The sequence below is a fragment of the Petaurus breviceps genome, unplaced genomic scaffold (genome assembly GCF_028583685.1).
Source record: "Petaurus breviceps papuanus isolate PSGF00001 unplaced genomic scaffold, PetGlider_PUasm1.0 171, whole genome shotgun sequence".
In the NCBI taxonomy this organism is placed as follows: domain Eukaryota; kingdom Metazoa; phylum Chordata; class Mammalia; order Diprotodontia; family Petauridae; genus Petaurus; species Petaurus breviceps.
Window position 1 is genome coordinate 3,971,714 of NW_027185754.1, and position 21,546 is coordinate 3,993,259.

Genomic DNA, 21,546 nt, shown 5'->3' on the forward strand with positions numbered 1-21,546 from the left:
TTAAAGGAAGCTGATTAGTATGGTGAAGGGCCTCCAGATCATAGCAACTCCAGATCAATCAAAAAGGATTTTTAGCCTGGAGAAAAGATTAAAGGAGAAGAGGAAATCATTGTAACTGTCTTCAAATATTTAATGGGTTGTCATGGGAAAGAAGGCTTTGGCTTATTTTGTTTGGCTTTGAAGGATAGAACTAGATGCAGTAGAAGGAAATTGCACAAGAAGATTTGGCTTCATGTAAACAAAAGAAAAAGAGAGGTATCCCAAGGTCAAATGGACTGCCTCAAACAAAAGCTATATGATCTCTTTTCAGGTATATGGTAGAAGGAATTCTTTCTCAGGTATGAATTAGACTAGATAGCCCCTTAGGTCTGTTCTCTCTCTGGGATTCTGTGATAATTCTTGGCTATAACCAAATTTTTATCATTTCGTTAAAGCCATGATTATCTAAGGATGTGTTTTGTTGTGGGGCACCTGGTACTCTGCCTCCCCGTTATTAGTGATTGGTTCTGAGTGTTCTGTAGGAGACACTTAACCTGTACTTAGCCTTTGTAGCACTGGGCACATTGAATCTTAACATTTCAAATAGCTCTTACCTTGGAAGGACTACTGCTGAAATAGTAGAAAATCTTTTCCCGAGGAGAAAGCATCATTTCATTCTTATGGGGGGAAATGTAGACAGGGTGATTCTGGGATAACTGTATTCGGCGAGGGGAGCCTGTTCTTACAAATGGGTAGGGAGAAAGTGGAGGAACATCAGTCTGTTAAATAAAAAATTATAAAACTGTCAGTACCTGTTCTCAGATAGGCAAACAAGTAGTAACAGCTAAGCTAATTCTATTTCATTTTTTTTTAATGGCATAAAGGTAACATCAGTCTGTGTGGGGAAAGTCACATGACTACATTAGCACTCCTGTATCACATAATGAGGTAGCCTTTCTTCTTGCCAAGGCAAACCCCCTCTATGAGCACAAGTGATCCATGCCATTCGGTCTTCTTTAGCAGATTACTCCCTTATCATCTCCACTCTCACTTATCTTCAGTCCCTCCCTATCTAAAGGCTACCTCCCTACTACCTACAAACATGCCCATGTCTCCTTAATCCTCAAAAAATTCTCACCTGATCCATCCATCTTGGCTAGCTATCATCCCTTCCTAGCTATATTTCTCCCATTTTTGGCTTGCCTCCTTGAGAAGCCCTCCACTTCTTTTCCTTTCACTCTCTTAATTCTCTGCAGTATGGCTTCCAAATTCATCATTCAGCAGAAACTACTCTCTCCAAAGTTACCCAAGTCTTAACTGCCAAATCTACTGGCCTTTTCTCAATCTTTGTCCTTGACCTCTTTATGGCCTTTGACAATACTGATTACTCTTTTCTCCTTGATATTCTTTACTCTTTAGGTTTCCATGACTGTTTTCTCCCAGTTCTCCTACCTGTCTGATCATTCCTTAATCTCCTTTACTGGATCCTTCATCTGGGTCACACCCACTAACCATGAGTCAATCCCCGCTAATGCTCTGTCCTAGGCCTTCCTCTCTTCACCTTCTATGCCATTTCTCTTGGTGATCTCATTAGCTTAGATTCAGTGATTATCTCTGCTGATTATTCTCATATAGATTCAGTGATTATCTCTGCTGATTATTCTCATATCTACTTATCCAACCCTAACCTCTCTGCTGACCTCACTCAAAATGAGCCTCACATCTGCAACTGTCTTTTGGACATCTCAAATTGGATGTCCCATAGACATCTTCAACTGATCATGTCTGTAACTGAACCTGTTATTTCCCTTCCCCAGGGCGCCCCTTCTTTCTAACTTCCCTATTACTGTTGAGGACACTGCCATTGACCCAGTCTAGAAAACAATGTATCATTCTCAATTCTTCACTCTTACTCCCCAGCCCCCATCAAATGTTGCCAAATCCTGTCAATTCTATCCTTGAAACTTCTCTGATATTACTCCATTTTTACCTCTGACACTGCCATCACCCAGGTGCAGGCCCCTTGTCACCCAATGCTTAGATTACTGCAATAGCCTGCTTGTTGCTCTTCCTACTCCAGGCAGCTGTCAGTGATCTTCCTGAAGGGCAGCTCTTACCATGTTACCACCCTACTCAATACCCTTCAGTGATTTCCTGTCACCTTCAGGACCAAATATCAAGTCCTCTGGCATTCATAACCCTTCATAATCTGGCCTATCCCTCATCTTTCCAAGTTTCTTATACCTTATGGGCTTCTCTTCCCACTCTCTGTTCACAGCCCTTCCTGCCCAGGTACTCTGATCCAGTGACACCAGCCTCCTTGCTTTTCCTTGAACGACACACTCCACCCTTCTCACTTCAGTCTCTTATGCTTGGAATGCCACCCTCTTCATCTCTTGGCTTCCATGGTTTCCTTCAAATCCCAGTGAAAATCTCACCTTCTATGGGAAGCCTTTCATAGTCAGTCCTCTTGATTATCTCTACTTTATCCTGTATAGATCCTGTTTGTACATAGTTGTTTGCATGTTGCCTCCCCTATTAGACTGTGAGCTCCTCAGGAGTGGGAATTGTCTTCTGTCTTTTCATTTGTATCCCTAGTGCCTGGCACAGTAAATGATTAATGTTTACTGCCGGACAAATAAGAAACATTATGTGCTACTGCAGAATATGGGTTGGGATGTATACCACTTTAACATTTCTAGAACACTTTACTATAACTGAAACAACAGTACTATAGTAATACTTCTGTTAAACTTGCCTGTATTACCTCTTCATAAATCTCTCTTAATTTTCCAGATTGAATGAGAAAACTCACAGAAAAATAACTCATTGCTGAAAATTAGTGAAAATAATAGTTAAACTTACCGTGTTTGCTTGCGAGTATTTCCGGGCAAATGTTTGAATTTGTTCTACATAGATGTTGTTGTAAAATTGAATGAGATCTCCCCTTTCTTCCTCTTCAACGTCACTGTTGGCACCAGTGAGACGAGTTGGAGTTGGAGGGGCACTATTGGGCTGTGGAACTGGCAGAGTACTACTGGATCTCATGACTGGGCTGGAGTCTCTGCTTGCTAGAAGAGATGAGATAATAAAAGGTATATTACATAACATCTTGCTAAGCCAATCTGGTAATCACAAGAGATTGCTATTTAATACTATGTCAGAAAAGTACATTTGCCTTAAAGGGTAAGTTTGACTCATGTTTATATCCTCTGGTCCCTTGGCATCTGTTATTCATAGTATATCATACCTGTAAACTTATTACTACATTATAGCAAATCAATTACAGTGCTATGTACACAGTTAATCATTCAAAATATTTTTTCATTTTTTTATGACTAAAGCATTTTTGATCTCCAGGTAGCAAAGTGGTAAGCCACTTCTGGCAAATAATGTATCAATTCTGTTTACTTAGCTGAATTTTAAATGATCATTTAGAAAGTGCTGTTCTTATTTACCCTACCCCCACAGGATGGGTATCAGTATTTTCAAGAGCCTAGGCAGATTGGATTACTTAATATTTCCAGCATCCTTTCCCCAATACTACTTGCCATAAAACCAGTGAACAGAAAAATTCCTATCAGACATCACCTTTGAACATCATTTAGAACTTGGCAGGAGTATTTTTCATGTATCCAGAGAAGTTAATGTATAATTAATTTTCTCTTCTGCTAAAACAACATTCCTGATTTGCTAGTCATGGGAAGAAATTTCTAATTTTATAACAATTCATTAAGATGCTACTTACTTCTGTCTTTGTTCACTTCTGTAGGGGAATTTTGGTGGCTTCTACTATCACTGCTACCAGAATTTCTTCTCCTCCTCCTCTTTATTAAGACACTCCTATATATCTATAGACAGACTCAAAGAATTAGTATGAAGGTACTCTATAACAAATCAAATACCTCTTCCCAGGGTTATCATGGTTCATACTAAGCTGAACATCTCAATTTTCAAATTTATACAATGATCCATTATAACTTCTCTTAGAAAAAAGGAGAATCCATTGATTTGGGTCAATGTGCCCATATGTTAGATTTTGTCTATTTTTTTTCACATCTAGTTGAAAACTGACATCTTGGTGGGGAAAAGATTAACAGAGACTAATTTCCTAATTCGTGGTAAAGCTGAAGAAACAGCCAACTAATGTCTGTTTAATATGGCTGACTTCTGAAAGTTCTATTAAAAATAGAATTGCTACACAAAGGAAAGTCATTGTTTTACATGGAATAAAGTTCCCAATTATTTCTCCTGAGGAATTTTAAAATATGTTTTAGTTATATTCTGACTTAACTGGCTGGTTTGTATGTTTAATAAAAAGTAACTTTTCTGACCAAAATGACAAATATACTTACCTGGCTCCGAGCCTGTGGTTGTGTCCTATAGCAACGCATTATATTCTGGAAGGATTTGTCTTCTTTTGTGACCTGAAAAGATAATGAAGAGGGGTTAACAACTCTGCCCAGGCCTTTTTCAGTAATCAAATTTTTTTTTGCATCACAGTGGTTAATACCTTTGCCATCACATAAATAGCACACATTAATAGCTGGTCTAGATGTCTATCCATCATAAGCTCAGGACACTGCACCATAGAGAATTCAAAGCAGGTCCAGATCTTTTTCCTTAACTCATCAGAAATATCTAGCTTAGCACAGAGATCCCGGAGACGAACGCTTGCTAAATGGTAAACCTGTTGGAAAGACAAAGCAATTTTAATTTAGTTTCTTTATAACTTGTGTTCCTAAAAATGCCTACATTATTACCATGCTGGGTTGACTGCAAGAGAAAGAGTACCTTTCGAAAGAAGAGGGATAAGGAGCTTGTTTTCCTGGGTCTGATGCTGGTTAAAGGTTGGTTCTGTCTCTGCAGTTGTCCAGTGGAGGAAATCTGCTGATTAGCCACCTGACTTGGGACCTGCAAGGCTGTTCCTGTCACTTGCTGAGAGCTCAAGGTCCCAGCCAGGGCTTGGGCACTGAGGGGCTGAATGGAGCCAGTCATAGCTTGAGTCTGACTGCCAACACTGACCTGGACTGGGAAGAAGGTTATCCCTCCATTTTCATTGGCAATACCTACAATTTGTTACAGAGAAATAGGAAAAAAATAAAAATCTGGAAAATCTCCACATAGGGGATTTCGGTATAAGCTCTTTCTCACTCCAGCTCTTAGTTCTCCAACTTCATACAGATATAACTTAGCACACTCCTCCCTCCCCTCCTCCCCCCCCCCCCCGGGTCTAACCTTGTACTGGGATTGTCACGGTTTGCCCATTGTTGGCTGTTACGGTGGCAGTTGCCATGGTGACCAATGTCTGTCCAGGGACTGGAGTGACAGACACAGACTCTCCTGTTACATTTTGCAATGGCACTGGATTGACAAGGGACTGTGGGGAAACCCGCACAGGTGTCCCACTATCCGTGGGACCATCATTCTCCACAAAAAGCCTCCTCCGGGTACTGCTGGTTGTTGGGGAACTGTATCTGTCATATAATGTTGTAGGCGATGTCGTCAGGCCTGAGGGCAAAATAACACATTTTAAAAGCCATTTCACATCCAGAGACAGGTGAACACTGTTATGCACAAGACCAATTATAGCAAAAATCTGAACGGGAGATCTGATGAAAGCAAAACAATATGGAACCTGAGCCATAATTACCAATTTTTGACCCCAGGGCAAGCAGCATGAAATGTACTCTAGAAAGATTCAGTTGCTGGGGGAGTGAGCTTGCAGGGCTGACTCACCTGGGAGTGCTAGCAGGTGGTAGCTTCCTACTTTAATTCTTTTGGAAAACAATGGGCTAAACGGTTTCTGTGTTAGCTATGGAACAGAGATTAAACTTATTCTGTTTGGCCCCAGAAGACTGAACTAGGACCAATGGGTGGCAAGAAAACACAAACAGACAAACTGAGGTTTGATATCAGGAAGAGTAAGCCCTCCCAGTGTGGGACGGTTTCTAGGCAGTGGGTATGTCGTCCGCCCTGAAGGCGCTCCCTACAAGCACCTGCTCATGGCTCTGTGTCTGGGATGTTGTGGAGGTGATTTTCTGGCAGGACTGGAGTCACTTCCAACTATCACATTCTGTGATTCTGCAAGTGATGCCAGCCCCCTCCAAATTAGTACTTTAGGAAAAACCCTGATCACCCTACTATAGTTATAGCTCAAGGTAGAAATCTGATTTTCCAGTTACCTGAATTTTTGTTTCTTTCATCCATATGTATAAATTTCCCCACAACACCACCACTAAACTCTGTCTGGAATGAGTATCTCCTCCATCTAAACTCAAACAAATTTACTAGCTGCACCCAGTCACTTCTGGCATTTTGTACAAATGTCTAAGGTTTCCAAAAGTAAACTTTCCCCAACTTTAAGGGTTCCCTGTATAGGAATTTCTTATAGAAAATATTAGGAAGATATAAGAAGGGGTATCAACAGGAGCTAGGCTTGAGCCTACTACTGATTTTCATGTATATCCCACTGACAGACTAGAGAACAAGATTATTAAATTTACAGCTGGACACAAAGCTGTCACAAAGACAGGATCAGAATTCAATCCCTTAGGTAATATGTAACTTTAGTTCACCAAGTCAGTGTGGGATAGCAGTCTTGGGAAGAAAAAAAAATTGTACATACTATTGGAAAAAGGATGGAAAATGGAAAATGGAAAAAGGACTTGTTATGTGTAAGTCCAACATAAATGTGGAGGAGTCAGGTGGATAATAAGGTTTAACTGTGATAGAGGATGTATGAATCCTCTCTCAAAATATGATTACATGGAGTAGCTAGGTGGTGCAGTGAATACAGCATCGGCCCTGGAGTCAGGAGGACCTGAGTTAAAATCCGGCCTCAGACACTCAACACAGCAAAACTAGCTGTGTGACCTTGGGCAAGCCACTTAACCCAATTGCCCTACCTTCCCCCCCGCCCCAACCTCCAAAAAGCAAAAAAAAAAAAAAAAGATGATTACAGACTTTAAACAACGATCATCAACCAACATTTAGACTGTGTCAACTATGTACAGAATGCAAAAAGAGTGAAGACCCTATCCCTGTTCTCCAGACTTGATCTGGACTTTATATACAGGAGCACTTGATAAAAAAGTAAAATTTTTCCTGGATCCAGAGCTGGTCAAGTCAAAAAAAAAAAAGCATGAAATTATACATAAAACAGACTAATGAAGACAGTAACATGGCATAACACAAATTTAGTATAACATTACAATCACAACAAATTTTCCTCTAATGGCAGCCTAGGCCTTCAGATGATGCTGTTTTCCAACAGTTGCACTGATCTCATATTGCCTAAGTCAGTGAAATATACACACTACAGTTTCCCTGTTCTACCTTTTCTTTCGCCACAGTTATTTTTAAGTCACACACAATAATATGTCTCCATGGACAGATCCAAATCACATGTGCGCCAGATCACAAGTGTATGTGCTTCCCACTATGTGTAGAGCATTTCTTCCTGCTTAGGTTTATTTGCTCCCCAAATCTGGCCTACATATTAAGTTCTAATGTCTACATTTGAAAGCTTTTAGTCTCCATTTTGAGCTCCTGTGAATTTTAACTTACTTCTTCCCAATCCTCCACTTTCAGCACGAACTTCATTAACCCTTCTTGGAGTCAAAGGGGAGCCAGTCACACTAATTCGATCGGCCCGTTCCAGGTTTTGAGGTGGCATAACCTAAATAAAATTATTTATATAGGATGCATGATGCAATTATGAAAAAAAATAAATCTAGTTGTTGCTTGTGAGACTTCTATGCTATCTCAGCTGCCTTTTATAATCCCATTGCTGAATACTTCAGACTTAAAATACCTGCAGCCTTAGGTTCAGACACTGATCAATACAAGGGAGAGTTCATAAAATGAGTTTAAGCATATCTTCCAAAAGATTTTATTTCAGAATTGAAGAAAAATACTTCCAACTTTCCAGAAACTATGAATCCTATATATTCATACATAGTAGTAATGCACATATTATATGTAAAGAATGTTCATGGGGAAAACATTTCCCTTATAACCTTTTCTTACCTTAAGTCAGTACTGAAATTTAAATTCACACTCATTAACGTTTGAGGACCTGGGTTTTAACATTTAACTCTGCTACAGGTGCATTTTCTAAACTTAAGACACTCATAAATTCTTGTTTAAAGAGACTGTATCAATAGAATAACCAATGAGGTAGATGGAAATCTTTCTATTTCCTGAAAAATGGGACCGGTAATTTTATCATTATATCTTTTCTGCAGAAAAGATGCCACAACAAAAATTTCAAACCTCTTCACAGGTAGGAACTTTGTTTTCATTATCTCTGATTCTGTCCCAGAGTGGGGACTCTGGCTTCCAGGCCATGTGGTCTAGGATCTGTTCTTCAATATGATTGAGGTGCTTTACCACTTCTCTGCAGAGGCCATCTTCTGCTCTAATGAACACCTCTATTACCTGTCATAAAGAAACAGACCCTGCTTCATTCTGGCTGCAGAACAAATTATTCACAACATTTCAGCTATGTAATAATAAAATTGTGACCAAAACTTGGGCTATATCCACCCCGACAAAAATCTGTTGGTACGGTTAATCAAAACCATGAAAGACACAACTAACAGATATAAAATTTCATCCATGGTTATCTGGTGTCCTTCAAGAAACCTTCTGCTTTCTGTTTGGAAAGACACCTATATTTCTTATATCCACTTTTCACAAAATAAAATGGAAGGTGGCCATAACATAACAGACTGCAACTGCTTTGCTTATTTCTTTTGTCCTCTTAGTTTATCATATTTATGAGTCCAAATTTCTTATTTGGGTGAAGTGAATAGTAACTAAATTAAATGATTTCCCTAAACTGTTTTCTAAATGTAAAACTGTGAATACAGTTCTGTAATAAAGACTGTTTTATTTCTTTTCTGCTCCAGATGGATATCTAGAAATCATTAAGTACCTAATAAAGAGGAGAAATGTACTAAAATATTAATATACAACTAGCTGACTTGGGGGTAGGTTAGGTGGTGCAGTGGACAGAGTACCAGGCTTGAGTCTTGGAAGACTCATCTCCCTGAGTTCAAATCTGACACTTTAAGTGTCTCAGACACTAGTCATGTGACCTTGGGCAAGTCACTTAACCCTGTTTGCCTCAGTTTCTCATCTATAAAATGAACTGAAGAAGGAAATGCCAAACCACTCCTATCCACTTTTTGTCAAGAAAACCCCAAAGAGTTGAACACAACTGAAGAGACTGAACAACAAAAGATAACTTAATAGGAAGGTAAGTTAAATCGGACTGTTTTCTTTTGAAGTCATATATGGATTAATCCTCCATCAAATTATAAGTGTTGAGTTTTAAAAATACCTTATAAAAATGATAAAGTGGGACATCAAAGATTTCTGCAATAAAAGGGAAATTCCCTGGAGGCTTGTAAGAGAAAGTGATGACCTCAAGGCAGCAGGCTAAGAGTGATCTGTGGAAAGCATCCTGTTCCAGTATGCCCTGTAAATAAAGTCATTAAGATACAGAAACATTAAACTACTACAAAGCGACAGAATTTTCACAGGGAACTAAAAATACTGAAAGCATCAATCAATCTCTTCCTGGTTATAGTCAAAAGAATGGGAATATATTTTTTCCAGGAAAATTATCAAAAAGTCTCAACTTTCATTACAGCCATTTTGGAAACAAAGGTATTAGAGATAACTTATGGTCAAGAAAGGTATTTTTCTTCTAATAAAGTTAAACTTCTTTAATGCTTTATTGTGATATGATGGTTATTTTGGATAAACGCTATACTCACAGAGCACAAGCACTAGCAGATCTTACCAAACTGAAAGGGCTATAATAAAAAAACAGTGATAAATTATTTGTGTATGTCTATAGTCAAAAGACTGGCTTAGATACATTTAAAAGAGTTCATTACCACAAAAGTTGATCATCCCAGAAGATGACTTTTTAACCACGGTGACTTGGACTAGACGACTATTGAGTCATTTTCCAACTCAAATTCTGGTTGATTCTGTATGTGTGACTTTCTACTAAGATAATGTCTGTCTCTATTAATAAGGAGAATACTCACACCAATGAAATCTTGGAACCCTAGACTGTATATGAACTCATATAATCAATCTCTCTAGAAGAGAAAAATATGAATACATGGGTATCTAGGAATTGGATATTGCCCACCCCTACTTTATTTTTAAAATTTACAAAACAAAATGTTAACTCTTTTGTTTAGCAATATACCCACATATTAACTCATATTCTAAAAAGTAAATATTTAGAATTAGAAATTAACTCAATTTTTTTTCTTAGGAAAGAAACAGCTTAGGAAAAATTCTTACACTGGCTACTAGTTTGGTATGTTTATTTAAATATAAATATACAGCTTGCTACTCCAATTTATTCAATATGCTACTGTACATTGTGGAGGATGGAACCTCTAAAAGGGTTCTTTTATGCTTAAAGTGTCTTCATGCTTAATTCACTAATTCTATAAGGCTTAAATGAAATCTCACAAGTTCATTATATTCAAGTAAACTTAACTAACTCTGAAAGATGTAAAAGGTAATGCCCCCACCTAAAACAATTTTAAAATTATAGCTTCTCGTGGTGCAGTGAGTAAGAGCGCCGGCCCCGGCGTTGGGAGACCCAGGATCAGTTCCGGCTTCAGATACTTGGCACCCACACAAAATAACTGGCTGTGTAACCCTGAGCAATTTACTTAATCCCAATTGCTTAAAAAAAAAATTATAGCTTCTTGATGGCCATGGCTGGAAACTTTTAAGCTATATCCATACATATAGAGATTTGTATGGAGCTGAAGATACATCAAAATCTAGACAAATGAGTATGTTTCATCCATTAGCTTCTCCTACATGCACTGTTAGGCCAATTTCTTTATACTTATATATACACTTAATCACATTAAGTAGGACCTTTAATATTAGGGTGATTGAGGAACAGTGAAAATAATGTCATCTACAGATAAAGCATCTACAAGACCTTATTATAAGAAATTCTCCCATTTGGACCCTGAAAAGGGTATCTTCCATGACTGTAGTAAAAACAGATATTCTTTATTTTATTCCTCACTTGTTTCATTCCTCACAATGTACTGGTTGTGTAGCAAGAGTGATAGGTAATATAGGCACAGCCTGAATTCTGCCCTGATAGCCACAAAACATAAAAAGACGAAAATAAACCCACATAAATCCTTGGCATTCCTATATATTACTAGTGAAATCCAACAGCAAGAGATAGAAAGAGAAATTCCATTTAAAGTTACTGTAGACATCATTATAAAATATTTGGGAATCTACCTGCCAAAACAAACCCAGGACCTATATGAACACAAATATAAAACGCTTTTCACACAAATAAAGTCAGATCTAACTAACTGGAAAAATATTAGCTTCTCATGGCTAGGTTGAGTTAATATAACAAAATGACAATTTTACCTAAATTAAATTACATATTTAGTGCTATACCAATCAATTTACCAAAAAATTATTTTATGGAGCTAGAGAAAAAAATAGGAACAAAATTCATTGGAAGAACAAAAGGTCCAGAATATCAAGGGAGTTAATGAAAAGAAATGCTAGGAAAGGTGGCCTAGCCATACCAGATTTTAATCTGTATTATAAAACCGCAGTCATCAAAACTACCTGGTACTGGTTGAGCAATAGAGTAGTGGATCAGTGGAACAGAATAGGTACATGAGACACAGCAGTCAATGACTATAGTAATTTACTGTTTGATAAACCCAAAGACCCCAGTTTTTGGGATAAGAACTCATTATTTGACAAAAACTACTGGAACTGGAATACAGTATGGCAGAAACTGTGCACAGACCAATATCTTACACCATATACCAAAATCAAGTCAAAATAGGCACATGATCTAGGTATAAAGGCTGATACTATAAGCAATCTGGGAGAGCAAGGAATAGTTTACCTGTCAGATTTATGGAGAAGGAAAGATTTTTATAACCAAACAAGAGTTAAAGAGCATTATGAAATGCAAAATGGATAATTCTGATTACATTAAATTAATAAGTTTCTATACAAATAAAGCCAATGTAACCGAGATTAAGAGGGAAGTAGAAAATTGGGAAAGAATTTTTATAATCAGTGTCTCTGATAAAGGCCTCATTTTAAAAATATACAGAGAATTGAGTCAAATCTATAAGAAGTCATTCCCCAATAGATAAATGGTCAAAGGATATGAATAGGCAGTTTTCAGAGTAAGAAATTAAAAATATCTATAAGCACATGAAGAAATGTTCTAAATCCCTATTGATTAGAAAAATGCAATTCAAAACAATTCTGAGGTACCATATCTCACCAGTCAGAATTGCTAAGATGACAAAACAGGAAAATGAGAAATGCTGGAGAGGATGTGGAAAAATTGCAACACTAATGCATTGTTGGTGGAGCTGTGAACTGATTCAACCATTCTGGAGAGCAATCTGGAACTATGCTCAAAGGGCTATAAAAAGCACATAACCTTTGACTCAGCAATACCAAAGAGATCACAGAAGTGGGAAAAGGACCCATATGTACAAAAATATTTATAGCAGCTCTTTTTGTGGTGGCAAAGAATTGGAAGTCAAGGGGATGACCATCAATTGGGGAATGGCTAAACAAGTTGTGGTACATGAATGTAATGGAATACTATTGTGCTATAAAAAATGAGGAGCAGAGAGACTTCATAATAACCTGGAGAGACTTATCTAAACTGATGTTGAGTAAGAAGAGCAGAATCAGGAGAAATTTGTACACAATTACAGACACAACATTATGTGTGATGACTAACTTAATAGACTGGACTCCTCTCAGCAATGCAAGGTTATAAGACAACTCCAAAAGACTCATGATGGAAAGGAATATCCACATCCAGAGAAAGCACTACAGAGTCTGAATGCAGACTGAAGCAAACTACTTGCTCTTTTTGTTTGGTTTCGTTTCCTCTGTCTCATTGTTCACTCCATTGGTTATAAGCCTTCTTTAAAACCTGACTAATGTGTAATGTAAAGGTATTTGTAGATCCTATATTTGATTGCATGCTGCCATGGTGAGGGCGGGGGAGGAGAGGAAAGGGGAGAAAATCTGAAACTCAAGGGATAGTGGAACTGAATGTTGTAAACTAAAAGTAAATAAATCAATTTTTAAAAAACACAAAAAGACATATAGGAAGGCTTCCAGCATACTGGGCAGATCCCTTATGAAGGACTTAAGGGAGAACAAGGATAAAGAGTTGCACAAGATGAGAACCATAGACAGACTGTGATATTCAGAGAGAAGTAGTCACAAGGATGAGGTCAGAAGTCCACTGAATTGTGATTTTTATGGAAGTTATGCTCAGGTTAATGGCTCATGTTTCTCCAGATGCCCAGTTAAATTCCCTCAACAGATTATTTTCCCCTATATTATCTTTCAGGCAACAATGAATGTCTTAATGCAATAATATTTGACCATGTTTACCTCAACTTTGGTTATTTTACTTACAGATAAATCTATGTCTCCCAGTCTTTTCTGTTCCTGATCAATGACTGATTCCAATACCTTATAGTAAAGTATTTCTGCATAGCGAAAATGTTTGCTGGCCATTTCTACAGAAAAAAAAAATTTTAAACACCTAAATCACATATCCAGAAATAGTGTGGCTTCACAAAAATCAAAATCAAAACAAAACTGCAGATATCAGATATATGTCATAACTATTTGTGTTTTAACCAATAATAAATGTTTGAATATTCTTGGTAATATTACTCTTTTAGAGTTGTAAAATGAAATTTATTTTAATGAAGAACTTTAGACCACAGTATCATTTAGTTAAGATGATATGATCTGTGTTTGTCAAACACAAGTCTATTTTGGGGGTGACAAGGAAGAGGAGACTATCTTTTTATAAGACACATTGTAATCTGATTGATCACTTATAATACTACCAAAGCCTTGAATAATATTCTAACACAAAGCAGCTACATCTAGTAGTATCCTTCTAAGCAATCACTCTCCTACTACTTAATTTATTTTCCTCAAAATATTACAAAGGAATTAAAAAAACAACAACTTAAGACCCAGTATGATGAGGGTTTGAAGCTGACCCATTTTGAGAATGGCCTGCCACTTGGATAACTGAGAAACCAAGTCAGCTAGAAGTTGAAAGCGTATTCCATCCCACAGTTTGAAGTAAATGTCACCATGTCACCAATCTCTCACCCACATTTCTAATTCATCAAAAAAAGGGCCACATTTAACTCAACTTCAAAGAACAGTGCAACATAGCTGATGCTAAACCATACCTTTAGCACAACTGCTAAAATCGCCATCTGTCTGGGAGTGCTGACAATATATTTCATACATTTCTTTCAATCTGTTAGCAATAGATTGAGTTGGATCCCTGGTACATGCCCTGGAAAAGAAAATAAGATCTAATTTAAATGTTTTTACTAGTCACAAAGGCAAAGACTAATCAAAATTCTACCTTTTGCTAATACACATTTAAAGTAATATGAAATACCTTCTACAAAAACTACAAAGTACCTTTATGTCATGTCTAAGATAGACATAAAAACTGCAGGAAAGAGATCAAGGAGTTGTAACCTGTGTCATGGGCTAACAGAACTTGCAAATGTGACACACAACACAGAGGATCAGGCTGGAATCATAGACTTTGAGCTAGAAGGGATATTAGAAATTATCTAATTCAACTCCTTCATTTTCCAGAGGTGGCCAGGGCAATCAGAGAGGTTAAGTGGTTTTTCCGCCAAGGCCAGGATCCGACCTTAGGTGGTCTGACTCGAAGCCCCAAGCTCTTTCCACTGTATCACGCAACCTCTTGCTATACTCTTCTTCTCTTTTTTCTTTTCCCTCTTTTACTTCTCCAATCTTCCTCTCCTTTTTAGCTTTCTGCTTGCCTTTGCCTTATGACCACTATTGGCACCCATGGACAGTGCTTAGTCTTTATAACAATCTCATGTAATTATAACTGGTGGCAATTATTGAATAATAAGCCCACAGGGGAAATTCTTAACGATGAGACATCTCCTACAAATTGGATTCCTATACCAATCTATATTGCAGCATCATGGGATTTCTGAGTTGAACAGAAGCAGAAACTCAGACCCAGAAAGTTAAATGGCTTGTGTAAGGTGACATAGAAAATTAATGGAAGAGCTGGAACTAAAATTTAGGTCTTGGGACTCCAAGTTCTACTCTAGTTCCCATTCCTCTATCCCACACTACACTGGTCCCTGCAATAATGTACTGTGTGCACATGTACACGCATACCCACACCCACATATATGTGTGTATGTATATATGTATATGTGTATATACATATGTATGTACATAACAAACTGACATTTTTAAAAATGCCTATAATGCACAAAGCCCTGTGCTAGGCACTTGGGATACAAAAGTAAGAGAAAATTTTCTCCTAATTTTTATACATGAGACTTAGCACTTCCATCTGCTTACTCACATATTACCCACCCTTTACATGAAACTCCCTAAAATCTAGTGTCCTGATGGATCTCCCTCCTTCTTATGGGATCTCCTACTGTGGGATCTCCCACACTACTTGTATCACATAATTTGGTACTCAATTACTTACTGTCTTCTATCAACTCAACTGTTTTAGTCTTATTTTTTCAACTATGCTATAAGCTCCTATTTATACTTCTGTATCTACCAAAGTAGGGCAGCTAGGTGGTACAGGGGATACAGTGCTGGGCCCAAAGTCAGGAAAAGATGAGTTCAAATCTGGCCTCAGACACTTAGTATCTGTGTAACCCTGGACAAATCACTTAACCTTGCATGCCTTAGTTTCCTCATCTGCAAAATGAGCTGGAGAAGGAAATGGCAAGCCACTCTAGTATATTTGCCAAGAAAACCTCAAAAGGGGTCACAAAGAGTCAGACATGATTGAAAATGACTAAACAACAACAAACCTACCAAAGTGGCTGGTGGTACAGTACTAGTAGCTCACTAAATACTTCACCCTGAACAAGACAAACAAAGTACTATATTTTCCTGGTCACTTTTAACATATTAGGAATTTTTCAATTATAATGGCCTGGTATCCATGACTCAAACTAACCTTAGAACTTGTTCTAATTTTTCACTTGGTGTATTTTTGAGGCCTGCCAGCATGGTGTGAAGACGACTTAAGCTGTGAGTAGCTATGGAAACAGGGGTCACATAAGGGTTGTTCTCCTTAATGTATTTGCGGCCAGTAAGTGGAGTTGAAATCCTAAATGCTTTAGACTAAAAGAAAACAAAAATCGAATGAAAAATGTTATTTCAGGTCAGAAACCCCCCCCCCCACTTCTCACAATTGGGAACACTAGGCCAAAGAAATCTCAGATAAGACTTTAATAGAACATTATTTGTTATTCACAATTAAACATATGTCTTTATCTATGAACAATACTAATAGGAATTATTGTCTATAATGTGACTTTAGTCTACTTTTGTCTCACCTAAATGAGACTGCTGAAAAATCAAGCCTCCTCCCCTGTACTAAGTCCAAAAGGCAAAAATGAGTTATCATTAATGACATTACCAACAATCTTGCAAATGCTGACCTGTTTCCTTTAAAGGAAACTGAAATTTTAAGACTTATTCTATTTTAAGAATGTCTAAAAGATTAAAAAAAAAAGAAAAGGGCATATTTGTAGAAAGGTTTTTATAACAGCTCTTTTGTGGTGGATAAGAATTGGAAGATACCCAGCAACTAAAAAATGGATGAACAAGATATGGTATAAGACTGTTAAGAAATGACAAGCAAGATGATTTCAGAAAAACCTGGACTTACATGAACCGATGAAAAGTGAAGTGAGCAGAACCAGGAAAACATTATACACACTAACAGCAATACTGTATGATGAACAACGATGAATGACCTAACAATTCTCAGCAATCCAAGACGATTCCAAAGGACTCATGATGAAAAATGTGATCTGTCTCTAAAGAAAGAACTGATGGGCATCTGTATACAGACCTAAGCATACAATTTTTCTCTTCCTTCTTTCTTTCTTTCCTTCCTTCCTTCCTTATTCTAGTTTTCTTCCACAAAATGACTAATATGGATATACGTTTTACATGATTGCACACGTATAACATATCAAATTGTTTACCATCTCAGGGAGTGTGGAGGAGAAAGAAGTAGGGAGAAAATCTGGAACTCAAAAAAAATATGGATGTTAAAAATTATTTTTACATGTAATTGAGGGAAAAAATAAAATATTTTTTTAAAAATGCCTCAAAGGCTACAAATGATTTGTCAAAATCTGATGCCCAAACAAAATCAGTGACTCAGCAAAATCTCACCTGACTTATAAAATCTATTTTAAAGAGAAGGAAAAAACTACACTAAAACACTGAATGACTGTTTGTTAAAGAAAGATAACTCAATGGAGGCTATTCCTTTTCCAGAAGTCTCTTCTTTCCCTATGTAATCTGTTGTTTAGCTACTGTAGTTAAACAATCCTATTTTATCTCAGTTTTTTCAATGAAGTTAAATTAATTCTTTTAAAATTTAAAGAAATAAAAGTTGACAATTCTTCACTGAAATAAAAGGTTACTTCAATATTTTATGGTATAAATGAAACACTTCTGAAAACGCTAAATTGGTGATAGAAGCATAAAAATAAATTTTTAATAGAAACATCCTTTCTAATAATTCAAAAATTAAAATTACAAATGTAAGTCATGTGATGCCCTTAAAAGAATACTTTCCTTTAATTTTGTACTGTATATTTTCTTGATTGTTACTATCAAGTGAGACTTACATAAAACTCTTGTGGAAGATGTCCTCCAGATGTTCATGTCTGAAGATGAGATTTTTAACTGACTACATTAAAATCTAGTATTTTTTCAGCACCTCCTCAATGGGATCTATGACCACTCAAAAAATATTGCTCTAATAATCCTTTTAGGAAAGAAAAAATATGACAAATGCCCACTGTCCAGACCAGATGGCATAAAGGGGCAAAATAGGCTGGGCCCAGAGAAGCTGGGCTCCATCTGGAAACTTGCTCTTATATTCTCTCTGACCCTTGACCTCAAAACTCATCTTTTTAACACTGATATTCTATGATTGTAAAACAGAGAATGCTCTTTAATTTCCAATTAAAATAGTGAAAGTTGTTGATAAACCTAATGCAGCAGAAAGCTGCAGAGCAGGCCTAAATATGCTGCTACATGTGAAATAATAGGCTCAAAGATCTGGAAGGGACCTCACAGGTCATCTAGTCCAACCTTCTAATTTTAAGCCCAAAGCTGCACAACCAGTTAAGCTAGGAGTTGAAACTAGGTTTTCTGATTCTAAATGCAGCATTATTTCCCTTTGAATCACTGACATAGAAAAAGTAGCATAAAAGGTACAACTGAGGAAATGTATAACTGAAAAAATGAAAAAAAAAAAGCAAGGGATCAGAGCTGTACAACCCAAGTGCTGTATTTTGATGCAAGTCTTGCACTGAGGGAGACCTAGAAGAAAGTGTCCAGTACAATGTGCACATTCTCTATGGAAGGAAAGACACGGATGAGGATCCCAACATGAGAAGGCACAGATGAGCTATGACTGGCATTGATGAAAGGTGGATCCATCATGGATCCCCTAAAGCATTTCAATGTATTTTCCTATGTATCAAATACAGTTGCTGATTCTAGAAACAGCTTTTAAAAATACCTGATCACATATTCACAGGGTAAACTGACCAAGTTTCACAATATTTGGCAAACAGATATTAATGACACCGAGAAGAAATAAAACTATGTGTGTCTGTGAGTTTAGCAGAAATAATAAAGACATGAACAATAAGCAAAGCTAACGGCTATTTTGCTCAAAAAAAACTTATATCATAAATCCATGGGGAAAAAAACAATTGGACATTTGAGGAGAAGAGATTCAAAAGACTGCTCCTCCAAAATTAATGTGGCTAAGAATTTCATTTCACATTGGCAAAGTCAGATGTGACTTCTGACATTGATCTATATGGGTGCTATGCTGAGAATGTAGCTATTCATTTTAGACTAGAGCGTCAGACCACCAGAGATGTGGCCAAATAATCCCGCAGGTTAACAACGGTTCAGGACAGTGCTTCCTTTGGGTAATTCTCAGAGGTGACTAAGGGCTTGCTGGTCTTACAGTTTAAGTTTCTTCCATATACCAACTTCTATATACTGAGACAGCCTAGATATAAAAATAAAAGGCATATTCGAATTTTTAAAACAGCAGTTTGTTTTTCTCTTCTCACTAATGAAAAGTCATAAACTATTTCTGAGTCTGTTATTTTTAACAGCTTGAGCCGGCTCATTCACAGGCATTTGCCCATGAAATTACCCATGCTGCCTTTGGCTGCACTCTCCTTGGAAGTCTCATATTCTCTTTTGTGCATAAAGCACCATGAAGGAAGCTGAAAAATCTCTCATTTTACTTCCAATATCCAGAGTGTCTGCTTCAATTAATACCACATGGTTAGTTTTCAAAAAACACTGAACCAAGATTTTATCACTGTTGAAATGTAGTTGAAAACTCCAATGTATAACAAGAGACTGGGAAAACTGCACAGACTCTTAAGCCTCCCTATGGTTCAGTCTCCCAAACAAATGTAGAAGTTGACCTTTCTTAAAGAGACTGATTACTATCAGTACATTCAGTTGAAGTAAAGTATAAAATGAAGCTAAAATGTAACCTTTCTCATAAATATTAAAGTAAATTAAATAAGACCATTGTTTCTGTGAAGACAAGAAGCATTTTTTTCTTCCAAAGTTATACACAAATGACATGTGAGAAAAAAAAAACCCAACCCAAAACAGCCTGTCATCACTAAGACTCAAGCAGCCAAAAGGCCAGGCTGAGGGTGAAATAAGGCAACTGCTACGTCCTGTTTTCTTTTGATCCAGACTTCCTCTAGAAGCACACGGGGGCTGAGGCTGCTTTACTGACCTTGTCAAAATGCTGCTGCAGGCTGTACTTCACCTGCACCCTTTCAGCAGTCTCCAGGCCAGAGCCAGTGTTCAGACACCTCGTGAGCGTGCCAATTTCCTCCTCTGCATCCTCCCCAAGAAAAATTCGTTCATCTAAATTTCCTACAGACAAAACATATTCCTCATAGGCCTTGTTGATGGCTTTGCTATTGAACAGAAAGGAAAAAAAGAAAGAAAGCAATAGTCAGCAATGACCAAGACCTCCTAGTTCTGGAGAACAGAGGAGGAAACACACTTGCCTCCATTTTTTCCCCAATTAATAGTATTTTATTTTTTTCTAAATATAGTTTTCAACATTCACTTTCATAAGAATTTGAGCTCCAAATTTATTTCTCCCTCTCCCCAAGATAGCATGCAATCAGATATAGGCTATACTTATACAATCCCATTAGACTTATTTTCATATTACTCATGTTGTGAAAGAAGAATCAGAACAAAAGGAGAAAATCACGAGAAAGAAAATAAAAAAGTGAAAATAGAAAGAAAGCTCTGATCTGCATTTGGATTCCACAGTTCTTTCTCTGAATATGTGGAAAGCATTTTCCATCATGAGTCTTTTAAGACTGCCTTAGATCATTGTATTGCTTGAGAAGAGCCAAGTGTATCAAAGGTGATCATCACACAGTGTTGCTGTTACTGGGTACAATATTCTCCTGGTTCTGCTGACTTCACTCAGCATTACTATGTATTTCAAGGTTTTTCTGAAATCATCTTGCTCATCATTTCTTATAGCACAATAGTATTCCATTCCATTCATAGATCACACTTTGTTCAGCCATTCCCCAACTGATGGGTGTCCCTTCAATTTCCAATTCTTTGCCACCACAAAAAGAGCTGCTATAAATATTTTTGTACGTGTTGGTCTCTTCTTCTTTTTTATGATCTCTTTAGGATACAGATCTGTTGTTCTATTGCTGGAACAAAGAGTATGCAGTTTTACAGCTCTTTGGACATAGTTCCAAAACGTTCTCCAGAATGGGTGGATCACATACTTGCCTCTTTTCAGTACAGAAGTGAGATTCTATGAGTGTGGAATATTGTATATGCTACAAGATGCATTCACTTTGTTTGTTGGCTTTGCTGTACTGTTTTGTTTTGTTTTCAGTTACAAGAGAGGGTTCAATGAAGGATACAGATTAGGAAATGATAGTAGTATAAAAAATGTCAATAATTTTTAAGAAGGGAAAGGGTACAATTGCAGAGAACTGCTATTTCAATTAATGCTTTTGGGTTGCCTAATCATTCCATTTTTAACTAGTACAACTGCAAATTCTTTTTTAAGTTAATGTTTGATTTTAGTATGATTGTGTCCATTTCTAAACATTGGGGTGAAAAATCAATGCTAATTATGTTTAAGTTCCTTCATTGCATGTGATAGCCATATATGCTACCATATAGCCTTGTATTTATAATGAGTTTCTTATGAGAGGACCTCTAATGATCTCATCAAATTCCTATAATTATTTTTCTTCTATTCCATCTAGTCCACCCCACTCATTGTACAGATGAAGAAACTGAAGCATGAGCAAGGGTATTTGAAGAGCCCATATCCTCTGACTCCTGACTCAAATGTTC

The 21,546-nt window shown here is 37.1% G+C and overlaps 1 protein-coding gene across 1 annotated transcript in view; it reads right to left on the reverse strand.

Annotated features, from left to right (window-relative positions):
- Positions 1–21,546, reverse strand: part of RBL2 (RB transcriptional corepressor like 2) — a 41,696-nt gene that overhangs the window by 4,135 nt on the left and 16,015 nt on the right. Inside the window, exons 8-21 of the mRNA XM_069082475.1 lie at positions 19,931–20,117; positions 16,076–16,242; positions 14,277–14,386; positions 13,477–13,580; positions 9,329–9,466; positions 8,257–8,421; positions 7,549–7,660; positions 5,218–5,490; positions 4,774–5,048; positions 4,493–4,669; positions 4,335–4,406; positions 3,728–3,830; positions 2,845–3,050; positions 594–758 (exon numbers count right to left, since the gene is read on the reverse strand). Coding sequence (XP_068938576.1) covers positions 594–758; positions 2,845–3,050; positions 3,728–3,830; positions 4,335–4,406; positions 4,493–4,669; positions 4,774–5,048; positions 5,218–5,490; positions 7,549–7,660; positions 8,257–8,421; positions 9,329–9,466; positions 13,477–13,580; positions 14,277–14,386; positions 16,076–16,242; positions 19,931–20,117 — 2,254 coding nt within the window. The remainder of the gene's footprint in view (positions 1–593; positions 759–2,844; positions 3,051–3,727; positions 3,831–4,334; positions 4,407–4,492; positions 4,670–4,773; positions 5,049–5,217; positions 5,491–7,548; positions 7,661–8,256; positions 8,422–9,328; positions 9,467–13,476; positions 13,581–14,276; positions 14,387–16,075; positions 16,243–19,930; positions 20,118–21,546) is intronic.